This window comes from Macaca thibetana, chromosome 15 (genome assembly GCF_024542745.1).
Source record: "Macaca thibetana thibetana isolate TM-01 chromosome 15, ASM2454274v1, whole genome shotgun sequence".
NCBI classification, from domain to species: Eukaryota; Metazoa; Chordata; class Mammalia; order Primates; family Cercopithecidae; genus Macaca; species Macaca thibetana.
Genome location: NC_065592.1, coordinates 76,950,664 through 76,966,119, shown reverse-complemented (window position 1 = coordinate 76,966,119; position 15,456 = coordinate 76,950,664). Strand labels below are relative to the sequence as shown.

At 41.4% G+C, this 15,456-nt stretch overlaps 1 protein-coding gene across 4 annotated transcripts in view; it reads right to left on the bottom strand.

Moving 5' to 3' along the window:
• GLIS3 (GLIS family zinc finger 3) overlaps positions 1 to 15,456 on the bottom strand; it is a 481,516-nt gene that overhangs the window by 15,655 nt on the left and 450,405 nt on the right. The window contains exon 9 of one of the 4 annotated variants that reach the window (XM_050762000.1): positions 10,705 to 11,646. The exons of the other annotated variants lie outside the window; for them this stretch is intronic. Within the exon in view, the coding sequence (XP_050617957.1) occupies positions 11,504 to 11,646 (143 nt within the window). The 3' untranslated portion in view covers positions 10,705 to 11,503. Of the gene's footprint in view, positions 1 to 10,704; positions 11,647 to 15,456 lie in introns of those variants that run through there. 4 annotated transcript variants of the gene reach the window in all.

Sequence of the window (15,456 nt, the reverse complement as noted above, 5' to 3'; positions counted from 1 at the left end):
TGGATTTGGGTCTGAATCCCAGATGACTTATTAACCAATTGTGTGTCTTTGGACGAATGATTTTTTCTTGAGCCCCATTTTCTTTGAAATTTTATAGGGTTGTGGAAAATATTATGTACAACAGTGTTTATAAAAGCATTTAATGCATTCTCTGGCACATAGTAGGCCTTCAGTTCAATTATGTAACCATGAAACAAGCTTAGAAATATGTAGAGGTTCTGTGTAACACATAAGTAGTTCTTAAGCAATTTTTATCACACAACCTACTACCATTAAGTATAAAATCATGCTGCTCTTAAAAGTGAAATTGCCACAATTTGGTTATCATTTTTGCCTTGGCTGCTTGCCTTGGCCATCAGTACAATCCAGGTCTTCATCTGAGGTAGGACTCTACTAAGCATCCTCCTGGAAGAGGTATAAAAACTGACTCTTCATTTTAATACAGAATCTATAAATGGGGAAGCTGCAGGAACAGCTCACAGACTGTGTTAGGAAGACAGATTTTTCTTCAGGCTGAGAACTGAACCAGCTTGCAAAGCACTCGAGCTATTTACGACTGACATTTAAGCAACTACTCTACTAAGAAAGAGGAAGACAATGGAAATAATAACCCTGAAAATTCCATTTAGGCACATTTCTTTTGAAGGAACCCATGACAGTGGTTCAAAAGTTGACCACTGGAGCAACTGCCTGGTCCCTTTGTCCTTGGAGAGAGAGATGGGTTGTAGCATGAAGCCTTCTAATTAGAAAAGTCCACGTGGTCCAAGAAGCAAGGCCATTTTCACCTATAGCTCTTGCTGCCAACTTGCAGGCCACTGTGAGATGCACTTTGAACATGCTGGGTACTTTCTCCACTTGTGCCCCTCACAGCACCTCATCTGGTCTGTAGCAAGCTGGGAACAGCATTTATCACTGCGAACACATTTTGGCCCTTAGGCTTATATACTCATTTCCAGGGACTAGGTAGCAGAGAAGGAGGAGGTTCTGCTACTCACATCTGCAAAAGGTTCAAACAAGGGGATGGGAATGGGCAGAGCAGGTGGCTAAAAGGGACAATAGGGAAATAGGGGGAAAAAACAGAGTGAGAAGGCAGCATGCTTAAAACACTCTTGATTAAAAGATGTAATCAATTTTCATTTAAATATCCCCAAACCACCCAAAACCCTAGCGCGTGGTGGCCTATGGCTTCCAAATTCTCAAAATGATAAGCTGCCAAAATAAACTAATTGCAATGTGTCTCAGTAATTGCCATGTGTGGATATACGCAGTTATAGCAAAATGGTTCAGTGAGTCCTGATGGTGATAATGCACATTCGGAAATTACATAAAATAGAGATTCTCAAAACCAAGAAATCCTGAGGGATCCAAGATGGATCTGAAAGCCACCTCTGCCATGTACTAGCTGTGTGACTTTGAGGGAACTCTAGCCTCTCTGAGCCTATGATCCCTATTTATAAAAATAGATAACAACACTCATGTGGCATCAGAATCCTCAACGTGGGAAGGAGAAGCAGCACAGGGAACAAAGGATTCAGTGCCCAGTTGCCCATGAGTAGCCACCCACACTTCATCACCTGCCAACTACTCCCTATAACTCAAAAATCCTGGATACAAGTAAGGATCAAAATGAAGGGTGGAGGATTTGGATATTCTGTATCTGATGCAGTGTGGAGCAAACACTTCGCCAAGGTTAATAAGAAGGAGTTGGGAATTTTTCTACGAGGGGGACTGCTCGCTGCTAGTATACATGTATCCCTACTGGGTGGCTGCAAGGATCAACTGAAATAATAAACATGAAATTATTTTGCCAACAGTAAAACCCACTAAAAATTCTAGCTCCTACTGTCTCATTATAAGCCTGGTGTGACCTGTCATCCTCCCTTCTCTGAGTAGAAAGGTAAATCTGCCCATGGTTGTATTAGTCATTTTCCCATAAACGCACAAGCAATCTTTTGACCAGGGCTACCTGGACCAAAAACAGAAAAAGGGAAGTATGGTGAAGAATGAAGATTTAATTTTAAATGCCCTTGTCTTTCCAACTAAGCTTTGCTGTAAGAAAGGTCGGGCAGAGAAGAAGATTCCAAACAGAGATTTCATGGATTACTAAAAGGAAGTGCTGCTGCATCTCAATTCCCTTCGGCCTCGCCTGAAATCTGTGTGAGCCAGCCTGGTTCTCCACAGCTTTTTAAAAGACTTCCCCAGCCGGGCATGGTGGCTCACATCTGTAATCCCAGCACGTTGGGAGGCCGAGGTGGGTGGATCACGAGGTCATGAGTTTGAGACCAGCCTGGTCAAGATGGTGAAACCTTGTCTCTACTAAAACTACAAAAATTAATCTGGCATGGTGGTGGGTGCCTGTAATCCCAGCTACTTAGCAGGCTGAGGCAGGAGACTTGCTTGTACCTGGGAGGTGGAGGTTGCAGTGAGCCAAGATCATGCCACTGCAGTCTAGCCTGGGGGACAAAGCAAGACTCCGTCTCAAAAAAAAAAAAAAAAAAAAAAAAAAAAAAAGGCGTCCCCAAGAGATAAAGGGAGGAGGAAGCTGGAGAGTTCTAACCTCTTGAGTCACAGGCAAATTGTTTCCTTTGGGTTATCTCTGACTGGGAAGCCACGGTGAGAGGGCATTGAGCCCTACAGTTGGTGTCTAGGCCAGTGATTCTTACCAGGGTTGGGGCATCAGCTCCACCTTAGCATGTGTGTTGAACATGCACATTCCTGAGCTCGATGGCCGACTCTGGAAGAAGGGTCTGGAATTTTGTATATTTAATAAGGTATTTCTTAAAGTTTGAGAGGCTCTAAGAGAACATATTTAGATGATTTACAAGCATTTGAAAGATTTCCAAGTGAAATACCAATTTAAAACAACAACAGAACGGCTCTAATTTCATTTGAAATGGAGAGAGGGAGTTCTTCCCATGGGCATCTCTTCCCCTTCGGCAGGCTCCCAGCCCTTTCTGCTGGTAGATGAGGCTCTTGGGGATAAGGTGGTGATGATTGTTCCAAAAGGGCCTTGAATTACACTCTCAGCAGATATGGCTCCAGATGACTTGCCTGGCTCTTTCTCTCAATGCCTGTCTCTCACATGTCAGTTCTTGGTCAAGGTGCAATCATGGGACCTAATTTGAATGACTCAGAAGTCTTGGTCTCACTGTTGGTCCCATACTGATCTTGTGGCTTAGACTTCTGTTGTCCAGCTGTAACCAAACTCCGACGTTACATCCGCTTTACTAACTAGGTGATTTTTTGCTTCTTCGAATCCAAGTCTGTTATTACACAAATTTCCAGCACTCTAATCTAAAAGTGGGCCCCTACCTCATCCTTGCCAGTGATCCAATGACTCAATTATTTTTCCCTCTGAACCTCTGCTTCATAACTGAGTCTCTGTTATACATGGTTAGGCTTCCCCAAAACCTACTTCCTAGAACGTTATGTTAAGATTACATTTGGGCTCGAAGTAAGAGTACAGAAACCTATATAGGACTTTGAGATAGGAGAGTGGATATTGTATTTGGGAAACCTGACATACATCACTGGATCCCGGGATCTCTGTTACCTCCATCTGGCTACCAGGAAGCTTGCCTTTGTATCTTGTCAGGCACTCATCCAACAAGTATTTATTGGGCAATTTCTATATAACCATAGTTACTAGGCACTGATAAAAATTATGTATGTAAGAGTGATTTATAAAACATATACTGATATATGAATGTAGGTACTGCCACGGACCTCACTGGTATTGACAAAAATACCGCATCAGCCCAGATCCACAGATGCAAAGAACCTTGGGTAATTATTTGGCTAATTCAGATTCCCTGAATGATTTTGCCACAATGGCAAGGAAATTTAAGAACTTGTTTTGGGATGTGTGAGATGAGGTTGGGTTTGGTGATGAACATAAGAAGGGAGGGTTTGGTAGTTATACTTAAGTGATCTGGAGAAATACCAGAATGTTTTTATTTCAATAGACTTACATCTTGTAAGGTATAGTTCTCAAAGACCTCACAAAAGAATGAAATAAAGAGTTTAGTCTGAACAATCTGGTTAGAGAGGGGAAATTCCTGTAGTCAGAAAGAGCACTCACAATTCTAAGTAAACCAACAAGAAATTCTAAGGGAATTAGGATTGTTTTGTAACATGTTGCTAAGCTCAGAGGATGTGAATGGGGACAGATCAAGCCAGTTCCAGTATTCTATTTTTTTTTGTTGTTCTGTTTTATGAAGAGAGTGGCCTCGCTACCAGCAACCCAGATGTTTACTGATGTATTTTAAGGAAGCTCCACCTACAACTGTTACCTCTTTTTCTTCTTCTAAACCATCAATTGTTTACCATATTTATAAGGGTATTCCAGTTTAAAATATAGGAATTATAAGACATAGATTGCCATTGACATGTTTAGCCCTGAAGAGTCCAACAGAGGAACACCTAGAATGGTGTTATCAGAAAAATAATTAATTCATTTTAAGAGTTCCTTCATTAGAGGCCAACTTCATGAGTTTTAGATATAAGAACATTTGCTTCTAGAAAGATGTCATTCTTTCCCCCAAAGAAAGAAAAAGTGCTAAATCTATAATAATATTAATTAAACACTGTCTATAGGCATTTTTAAGTTGACTGACGAAGTCATGATGGTCAATCAGGTAGAGATTTTTCTGGATATTTCTTCCTCATCAACAAATTTCTGAGTTCCAGTCGGGAAAACAAACTGTCTTGCTGCAAATGACACAGCTTGACCGACAGGGTGAAAGATACTTAAATAATGTAAAACACCCCGGTCGTAGCTCTTGTTATTTAATCCCTGTTACTATTAATACTGTCTTTAAGTGTTCAATGAAAATATGAAAAGATGCTCAATTACATTACTAGCTAAAGGAAAAATTAAAATAAGTCACCAATCTTAGCTTTACAAATCGGCAAAAATTAAAATACTAACATCCAGTGTGAGGAAATGGGGGCCCTGTAACGTGCTGCTGATGAGAGTCTAAATTAGTATAGCCTTTCTAAAAGAATATATGTCAACACTTATCCGACTTTACAATGTGCATACTCAGTAATCCAGCATTTTCTCTTTTACAAATATTTCCTAAGAAACTGTGCAAAGATATATATATACACACACACACACATACATATACATATGTGTGTGTGTGTGTATAGGAGTGTTTGTATAAATATGTATATATGAAGAGATTTAACATAGCATTGCTAGAAAATGTAAAAAATGAAAAAAGTGTTCATCAATAGGGGAATGATTTAAAAAATAATGACCTATTCTTTTTTTTTTTTTTTTTTTTTTTTTTTTTTTTTTTTTTTTTTTTTTTGAGACGGAGTCTCACCCTGTCCTCCTTGCTGGAGTGCAGTGGCCGGATCTCAGCTCACTGCAAGCTCCGCCTCCCGGGTTCAGGCCATTCTCCTGCCTCAGCCTCCCGAGTAGCTGGGACTACAGGCGCCCACCACCTCGCCCGGCTAGTTTTTTTGTATTTTTTAGTAGAGACGGGGTTTCACCGTGTTAGCCAGGATGGTCTCGATCTCCTGACCTCATGATCCGCCCGTCTCGGCCTCCCAAAGTGCTGGGATTACAGGCTTGAGCCACCGCGCCCGGCCAATAATGACCTATTCTTATGAGAGTTATACAATTAAGAAGACTCTATATGCAATGACCTGGAAAGAAAAAGCATATATTTTGCTAAGTTTAAAAAAAAATGAAGTCATAAAACAAAATGTAGAATGTGAGGTGCAGAACGTGAGGCCATTTTTATAACAGGGCATATGGGCATATACATAGACACAGATATGTCTCCTTCTATGAGCATTTAAAAAGGTCTAAAAGAATACTTGCTTATCTTTTAATAGTCATTACCTTTGGGCAGTGGAATTGGGACAAACATAAGGCTGGGAGGGGACTTAAACTCTCTATAATATAGTTTCAGTACTGTAAGGACTTTAAAAAAATGGACAGGTAAAATTTTTCCTTTATAATATAAGAAGTCAGTAAGAATTTGTAAATTGTATGTAAGGACTGTACTAAAAGCCCAGGAACCCAGGTATGTTGATTTATTATAGTAATTAGGCTTCCAAAGTTTCCCCCAGCATACCTGTACTTGAGCAAGCACAGTGCATAAGGGCATGTACACATACACACATGTGCACGTGCACATGCGCGCGCACACACACACACACAGTGGGGTAATCCCAAAGGGAGCCGTTAGATAGGGAGCTCTCCACTCCCAACAGGGACAACCCCCAATCAAAGGCTTAATAGCAGCATCACGGAATGGCTAAAAGCACAGATCTGGAGTCAGATGGTCCTGGGCGCAATATCCAGCTCCACTGTTTTAAGATTTAAACACTCTGGGCACTACAGTGATTCAGATTCCCCACCTGTAAAATGGGAGTAAACAATGCCTTCTTTACAGTGTTGTTATGAGGACTAGTGAGCAAGGGCATGACAGGCATTCACTACACTGCCTCACCCAGAAAAAAGTGATTTTTCAGCTATCGGTGTCCAAAGACATGCAGTCAAGCAGTTGGTGGGAAATTACTTTATCTTGCAAATCACAGCACTTCTATTGACAGCAGAATGTTAACCCTATAAGGAACCGCAAATTTATGGTTCCATACTTAACCTTCATGCAAAAACAATTCCCAAGTAACTAAAACTTTCCATAATACTGTTTTTCTTTTCAACAGGCACCATCACAAAGTATGACTGTGGGCTTTAGGGTCAGACTGGGTTTATAAAACCACCTCTGATACTCAGTAGGTATATGAATTAGGGCATGGTGCTTAAGCTCTTCCATAGTCTCACCTAGGAGGTTGCTCTGGACTTGCTTAGAGCACCAAGTATCTGATACACAGTAGAAAAATAACAATAACAGCTGCAATGAAGTGAGCATCTACTGTAGTCCAGGCATTCTCTCATTCTTGTGCCAACTCTGAAACAGGGGTGTCAGTATCATCTACTAAACTTGAGAACCTCAGAATCAGGGCATTGCATGACCTGCTCATAGGATTCCAGTTAGTAACTGCCATCTTCCTGCCTCCAAACTGAAAATGCTTTCTTAAGCAAAGGACTGGTATCTATGGGCACTGTGAATTCCTCACAATTCCTCTTCCACAGGGCTGCCATGGCCCAGTGCTTCACTACTACACACTCAGTACCAGCTGTGTCTCAGTATCCTCTTTTATTATTCAGATACTCACAAGAAGCAGTAATATATTAAATTTACCTCAACGTGTAAGTGAATCGTTCATCCTATTTCCTCTGGGAAGAGGTCTCAGGCAGTTGGTCAGCACTGGGTGTTTAAAGATGGGGGCAGGGCCTGGCGAGGTGGCTCATGGCTGTAATCCCAGCACTTTAGGAGGCCGAGGCGGGTGGATCACCTGAAGTCAGGAGTTCAAGACCAGTCTGGCCAACATGGCAAAACCCTGTCTCTACTGAAAATACAAAAATTAGCCAGGCGCGGTGGCAAGTGCCTGTAATCTCAGGTACTTGGAAGGCTGAGGCAGGAGAATCGCTTGAGCCCAGGGGGCAGAGGTTGCAGTGAGCCAAGGTCGTGTCTGCACTCCAGCCTGGGCGACAGAACGAGACTCTGTTTCAGAAAAAATATAAATAAATAAATAAATAAATAAATAAGTAAATAAAAATAAAATAAAATAAAAAGGGGGGCAGAGAAACAGGCAGGAAGTGCCCAGAGAAAAGAGGGCCCAAATAAACTTGACTGTAAGTCACAATTTTGCCAAGGGCTGACTCTGCCAATCAGTCTAAGATGCCATGAGCAAAAATCCCTTTATTCTTGTCTTTTCTTTCTGTTCATTAATATTATTTAATGAGCAGTTATTAAGAACTTGCAGTGTGCAAATATTGTGGGACAATGCAGTCCCTGTCCTGAGACAATTTAGCAAGAGTTGATTCAATCATTTAATACTCTTAATGATCAAACATAGCACATTAACATAGTGAGTTTAATCTGTGTGGGTGCACACGCACTCATGCTTGCGTGTGCAGATGCTTAGTTATATATGTAGATTATTCACAGTTCAGTCATTTCCACAATCCATCATTCCAACATCTTTTCTGGTTCAGATGACCATCTCACACCCCTCCCACAAAACTCAGCATGTTGAAATGCTCACTGCACTCGGCGTATACACCTAAAATTAACTTTTGTTTTTTAGAATTAGAACACAGTCAGATTTTCCCAAGTATTACTTATGTAAAACTGTTCTTGGGGTAATTTTGTAGTAATTAAGTATACGAGAGTAATTAAGGACTTCTCCGAATCTAATCATCAATCCCTGTTACTATGTAAGCATTAATAACATCGTGGCTGATATGGAAAATTATTCCTGATTATGACTGCTGATTATAACATCGGAATAACATTAAGTGCACTCATCGGCTCATTTCTTTTGTGAATATGTCACAACTTTCTCCATGAAATCTATTACACTGTTGATTTATAATCAATTATATTTATCTTTCTGGGATTTCAAGACGTGACACAATGCTTAAGTTCTAAGCAATGCAATTTCTTGACTTACTGCTTTATTATTTCATAACCTCATATATGTAGTTGTGATGAAATTTTCTGTGGGAGTATGTTTATTGTCTTTAAAATCAGCCTTTAAAAATAACCTTTAAGCAGGGCACGGTGGCTCACGCCTGTAATCCCAGCACTTTGGGAGGCCAAGGCAAGTGGATCACCTGAGGTCGGGAGTTCGAGAGCAGCCTGGCCAACGTGGTTAAACCCCGTCTCTACTAAAGATACAAAAAAATTAGCTGGGTGTGGTGGTGCATGCCTGTGATCCCAGCTACTCTGGAGGCTGAGGCAGGGGCATCTCTTGAACCCTGGAGGCGGAGGTTGCAGTGAGCTGAGATCGCACCACTGCACTCCAGCCTAGGCGACGAGAGCGAAACTTTGTCTCAAAAAATAAATAAATAAAATTAAAATAACTTTTAAATATTTAACACAATAAATCGGCAGTGATGAAATCAGTCTTGGCTACAGCCCATTGGAATCTTGTTGGAAAGTACCATTGCACAATCACCGTGAGTAAACAGCCAACTGAGGAAGAAGTTAGCTAAACTTGTATTTGCCACCTCACTGCCATTTAAATATCAATGCTCTGATATTTCTACAGTTTGAAAGATGCTTTGGCTCCTTGGTGGGACAAGCCGTTTACAATATGTTTTGTTCTTGGAGTCCTGTTGGTGTCTGGAAACCCTTTGTTTCTTGTTGCACTCAATTTGAACTGGACTGACAAGCTTACAGCTCCATACTGAGGTAAGAAAATGCCACCATTGTCTGGGAGCTGACTGGCCTGCTTTAGGGAGCCTACAGGCAGGGCATGCTTTAAATCATGGGAAAGATAGCTCAGGAACCATAGAAGCCATGACCAACAGGGAGGGCGCCCCCTTCCCGCTGCTGCTGCATTGATTTCAAACAGCCCAGGCTGAGGAGGTAGCTTCAAGGTGTTTTCCTAACGAAATCTAATAAATGGTACGTGGATGACAGAAATCTCTGTGTTGGCGACTGGAAACTCCAGAGGGATGCAAAATAAGAGCACACAGTGGAAAGTATGGAAACCTAAGAGAATGGAAGAGATGGGAAAACATAGGGTAGAACCCTCAGAAAGAGGCCTGTGAGCTCCACTCTGACTTCCAAGGGAGGATATGAATGAATCTGTCTGTGAGACAGGTCATATTAGTCCCATTTTACAGATTAGAAAACCATCCTAGAGTGTGCTTGGCAGCCCCTTCAGTGTGCCTATCCAGTAAACACTGTTAATGGAATCTCCGTTAACTATGGCAATGCACTAAAATATCCATCTTCCCAGACCCCCTTGCTGTGTGACTAAGGGTACACGATGTAGAATATCAGCATTCATGCTGTGATCAGGAGGATAGAAGCCACCTGTTAACAATGACAAAGCACAAAGTTGGGAGGAGGCATGGGCACTATGGACTCTGTGAGGCTCCTTCTCCACCTTGCACTGTTTCCTATTAGACATCTTGTCATGAGAGAAGTCTGAGGGCGGTGGCTCATGCCTGTAATCCCAGCACTTTGGGAGGCTGAGAAGGGTGGATCACTTGAGGTCAGGAGTTCAAGAGCAGCCTGGCCCACATGGTGAAACCCCGTCTCTACTAAAAATACAAAAAATTAGCCAGGCATGGTGGTGTGCATCTATAGTCCCAGCTACTCAGGAGGCTGAGGCAGGAGAATAGCTGCAACCCAGGAGGCAGAGGTTGCAGTGAACATAGATCGTTCAGGGTGAGACTCCATCTCAAAAAAAAAAAGACATCTTGTCATGAGAGAAGAGTAAATTGCACACTGGGGTTGTTGGTGTTGTTGCTATAACATGATAAATAAACCCTGAAAAATCTTGTCCTCTGCACAAATGTGTATTAAAAATAAGGTCTTTGAGAAATCTACAATTGGGTCAGACCACTGAAAATCTTCGATACCTTCTAATTACTGCAGTAACAAAATAGTCAAGAGGAAATTTAGATGGGCAGTTCAGTGTGGCTATAGGCTTCTGGGTGGTTATTAAAAATCACATAAAATAGACTGGAAAGGCTGGCTGACAGGTACTGAGACAACAACTGACAGCAGGGCCCAGTGCACAGGAAGGTGTGTGGTCTGCCATGAGCTGAGGACCATGCAAGGCTGGATGTGCACCTATCTGGGAGGGACCCCCCCGGGATTGTGCTCATTTCAAATGTTATTAAAATAGAGCTGAAATGGCTCCTGTCTGGACAGCAGCTAGGCGGAGGACGTTTTTGTTCTCTTCTCTTACTCTTCCAGCTTTTGTCTAGGAAAGACCGTGTGTGAACAAACACAATTACACATTAATCTGACATCATTCCCCTATTTACCAGTTGCATCTGAGTGAACGGAACTCTTTAATAAGTCACTGTTGTTTGGGTGTTCTGTACATGTGGCCCAACATAATCCCAACAGTTAGAGCTTAATGTTCCTACCTCTCTCATTCCAGTCTCTACACAGCACTCTACTTGATTGTCCTAAAATACTGGGCTGACTTCTTCATTCGGTAGGTTACATTTAGCATGGCACAAAACCCTTCATGAGCTGGCCTTGTGAGTTCTCCATCCTCTTCCTCCTCTACTCCATGGCTTAACCTGTGTACTCCAGCCATCCCCTTGGCTCTTCCCTCTGTGCACACACACACCACACTGTCATTTGTGTTCTCACCTGTGCTCTTTGCTTCCCCTCTGCCTGGAATGCCTGCCCAATAAGGTATTTATCTCCAAAACCCTCTTCAAGCATCACCTCTACAGACCTTTCTTCGACATCTTCTTCTGAATAAATCAGGTGCCTTTTGTACCTTCTCTTATTGCATATGTCACAGTGCATTGATTAAATGACATTCATGTTTGCCTGGCACATAGTGGCTGACCAATGAACACTTGCTGAACTGAACTTGGTGCCTCCTTGATGGGCCCAGAAGCAGGAAGATTGGGAAAATGCTGTTGTAGGAATTCTCATGGCATGCTAATAATCCTGGAGTGATTAGGGCATTTAGAAAGAAATGATCCATTAGTCCAATAACAAAACGTACAAATATCAACTCTTGGGCAACTAATCCAGGCAACATTCTGAAGCTTGTCTGGGCAAGAGAAGTGTCCTAAGGAAAAAGAAAAGACCAAAGAACAAGTTTACATGATTGCAGAGTGTCCTTATGTTTACATCTAAAATAAAGGACTAAAGTGTACTAAGAAGTTGTCTTGGAGATCTCACCCGAACAGAAACCCATAAATGCTACCAAGATTCAAACATTAAAGGAAATGATACCTCATTCCCTGTACTAATGAAAGCAAAATGAATGAATGAGATGGATGCAGAGTCAACAAACCTGAGCAATGGTCCTGGGTCATTCACTAGGTGAGAAAACTTGAAAAAGCAGTGCTAGTAATCTTTCAAAGTATGTCTTTTACAAAATGCCTCAATAAAAATATAGAGAGAGCACACAATGTCTAGGCTCAGTATCATTTAGTATTACAGCACGATTAACAAAACCCAATGGGCCTCATCTTCATTTGGAAGACCAAAGCCCGTCTGACTTGTAACCTTTCATAGCTCTCTGTAATGCAACAACGTCTACACCCAGGAGTCTACATTTCCCCACAGAAAAATATAAATGTATATTTATTTCAGTGTGCCTTTGACTTAGAAACATGTTGTTGATTAAGAATATGGCTTGGGGCCGGGAGTGGTGGCTCACGCCTGTAATCCCAGCACTTTGGGAGGCCAAAGTGGGTGGACTGCCTGAGGTCAGGAGTTTGAGAGCAGTCTAGCCAACTTGGTGAAACCCCATCTCTACTAAAAACACGAAAAAATAAGCCGGATGTGGGGGCGTGCGCCTGTAATCCCAGTTACTCAGGAGACTGAGGCAGGGGAATTGCTTGAACCAGGAAGGGGGAGGTTGCAGTGAGCCAAGATTGTGCCACTGTACTCCAGTCTCAGTGACAGAGTGAGACTACGTTCCAAACAAACAAACAAACAAACAAAGAATATGGCTTGGAAATTTAGACCTCTTGATAAAGGCACCTGCATAGTTTGCTAAGGCAGCAATGCCTAGACGTTTTATAATCTTATTTGTCTCAGTTGTTGTCTCTAAAAATACAGTGATGGTATTTCTCCCTGACCTCTACCTACTGCAAGGAGTACAGAAGAAATGGGGGTGACTACACTCATTAAAACCACGAACTTTTTGAAAGAGAGAACAAACACTCACTTGAACTATTGCATTAGCAACCCTGACACTGCTTTGGGCTTTAAAAATCAAGTTTTATTAGGGGACGGTGTTCCCTGTTACCAAGATGCTATATAACTCCCGCAAACTCATCCAACAAAAGCTGAAATGCAAGACCAATAAATGCAACTCATTAAGAAGGTCTCATTTTTACTCTTAGCATTGTACTGCCCACTTGAAAAACAGTAAGATACATTTTGTCCTTACTATAAAGAGTAGTTGACGAGAACTGCTAGAAATGTTGCCTAGAAAGTTCCAGAAAAACAAATTCAGAAAGTGCTTGGAGAATGAAGTAAGGCTACATCTGGATACCTACCAATTAACTACTAGCAGTGGACCAATGGCTAATACAGGGGCATGCCCTTTGCAACCTCATCGCAACAGTCACTTGCCCATCTTCCTGGAGAAAGTCATGATTTCTCAATTTGCCTAACTACATTTTAAACTTATTTTTAGGGCTGATATTAGCAGTTTCTCATTGGCCATGGGAACTTTTTTAACAATTAGAATGTGAAAGTTCGGGCCTAGCACAGGTGACTGACACCTATAATCCCAACACTTTGAAAGGCTGAGGCAGGAGGATCACTTGAGCCCAAGAGTTCAAGACCAGCCTGGGCAACATAGTAAGACCCCATTTCTACAAGAACAATAAACGAAATTAGCCAGGTGTGGTGGTGTGTGCCTGCAGTCTCAGCAGCTCGGGAGGCTAAAATAAGACGGTCTCAACCCAGGAGTTTGAGGCCGCAGTGAACTATGACTGTGCCACTGCACTCCAGCCTTGGGGACAGAGTGAGACCCCGTCTCTAAAAATAAATTGTTTTTAATGTGAAAGTTAAAAAAGTCCCAACAATTTCAAGCTGACAATATATTCATTATGTAACTAAAAAAAAAAAAAAAAAAAAGAAAAGAGAAGAAATGTGGAAGAAGAGTATTTTGCCAAGAGATGCAGGAAAATAATAGGGTAGATCCCATTTTCTGTATCCTCTTGTTCATTATTCACTTGTTGAATGAGACAGTGTCAATCACTTAGTCAGTAAATATTTACTAAATGCCTACTTTGCACCAAGTATTATGCCTGCCCTAGGGCTACAAACATTATCCCTATTCTCAAAGAGTCTAATTTTAAAAATAGAAGGGGATAGAAGGAAGAGCATTAAATTAATTAAGCTCCTACTCTGTGCCAGGTGCTTTTCCTGTCAAATCTTCCTAACAACTGAAGAGAGAAGATAGATGAAATGCCCCCAACTTAACAAATGTGAACTAAGACTCCATAATTTGCCCAGAGTCACACAGTTCAGGGTAGACTAGTGTTTGCATTCAAATTGGTCTAATTTCAAAACCCTTTTTGAAGATTTCTTTAGAGAAAAAAGAAGAAATCACCCATTATCCTACCATCCTGATATAAAACCGTCAATATTTTAGAGAACTTCCTTCCAATTTTTCTTCTACACATAGGTCAATTTTTAAATTTTTAAAAATGTGTTTCACAGTTGTAATCAAAATGTGTTACACTGCATTTTCTTGGAACTTTGATACCATCAACTGTGAAATGCTCCATTACTCTAGATAGCACCAGAAAGAAAAATCACTGCCAATTACATGGTGCCACCATGAGCTATGTCCAGATTTCAGTGATGTTAAAATGTGAAGGTGAAAAATTTGTGTCTTGGAATCAATGGCCTACTCTACATTTCACACAGCCCACACTCAGGCTGTGCACCTCCTGCCTGGAGTGGTGAGGATGGCTTCATGGCGCAGGGGACCCGGGTCTCTTTCGCAGTAGATAAACTCCTTGACTGGACTGGCAGGCCCTCCTCAGAGGGAAGAGGGCTCAATTTGCCTGTCTTTTGCGTGCCTTGATGCCTTGCCTTGTACACAGTAGATACTCAAGAAGTATTTCTTGGTTGAATAAATACATAACTAAAGCTTGAGAAACAATTTACAGCCAGCAGAAGGTAAAAATGACCATAGGCCTGCAGAATGGTACAAGTGCAAATTTTGATGGGGGTTTGTGTGCCTACACCAGGCAAGTGGGGAGATGAGATGGATAGAACTTTGAGGCAGAACCAATAACTCTGGTTTTTAAAGGTCTCTTCCTTCCTACAGCTGGCTGCTGTTTTTGTATCACCTCCTCTTTGCTGTTCAGGCCCTTACTTTGATGTTCTTGTCCAAGCCTAGCTCCATACTGCTGGTTGATTTTGCCATCTTGGAAAATTGTTCACGCTCAGTTTGCATATTGATTTAGATTTGTTTGGGAACATCACCCATTAATTTCAAGTAATAACTCATATGGAGAAAATTCAGGCATCAGCAAGAGGCAGGTAGAGGAGAGTTGTATTTTTTAGTAATTGAAACATTCAGCCTAAAAGGACAGTATCTCTTCTGCTTATACAAATCTGACTGCCCTAGGAAGTAAAAGCCTGTGACAGTTCAAATCTATATGATTTGGCAATTCAGCTTTCTATGGATGCTCACTAAGATAGGTGCCTGAAATGGCAAAATGAGTTTAAATAAAGAAAAGAAACTAAGACTTAGTTCTCCATGCATATTCCCCATTAAACACAAGATCTGCACATTTAGAAAATCATTATGATTTCTCTTGCTTTCCTTTTCTCCGTTTCATCGTCCGTTCACCTAACAAGTATCCATCTCTTTGCCACTTGTAAAGAGCTGTGTTAAGTT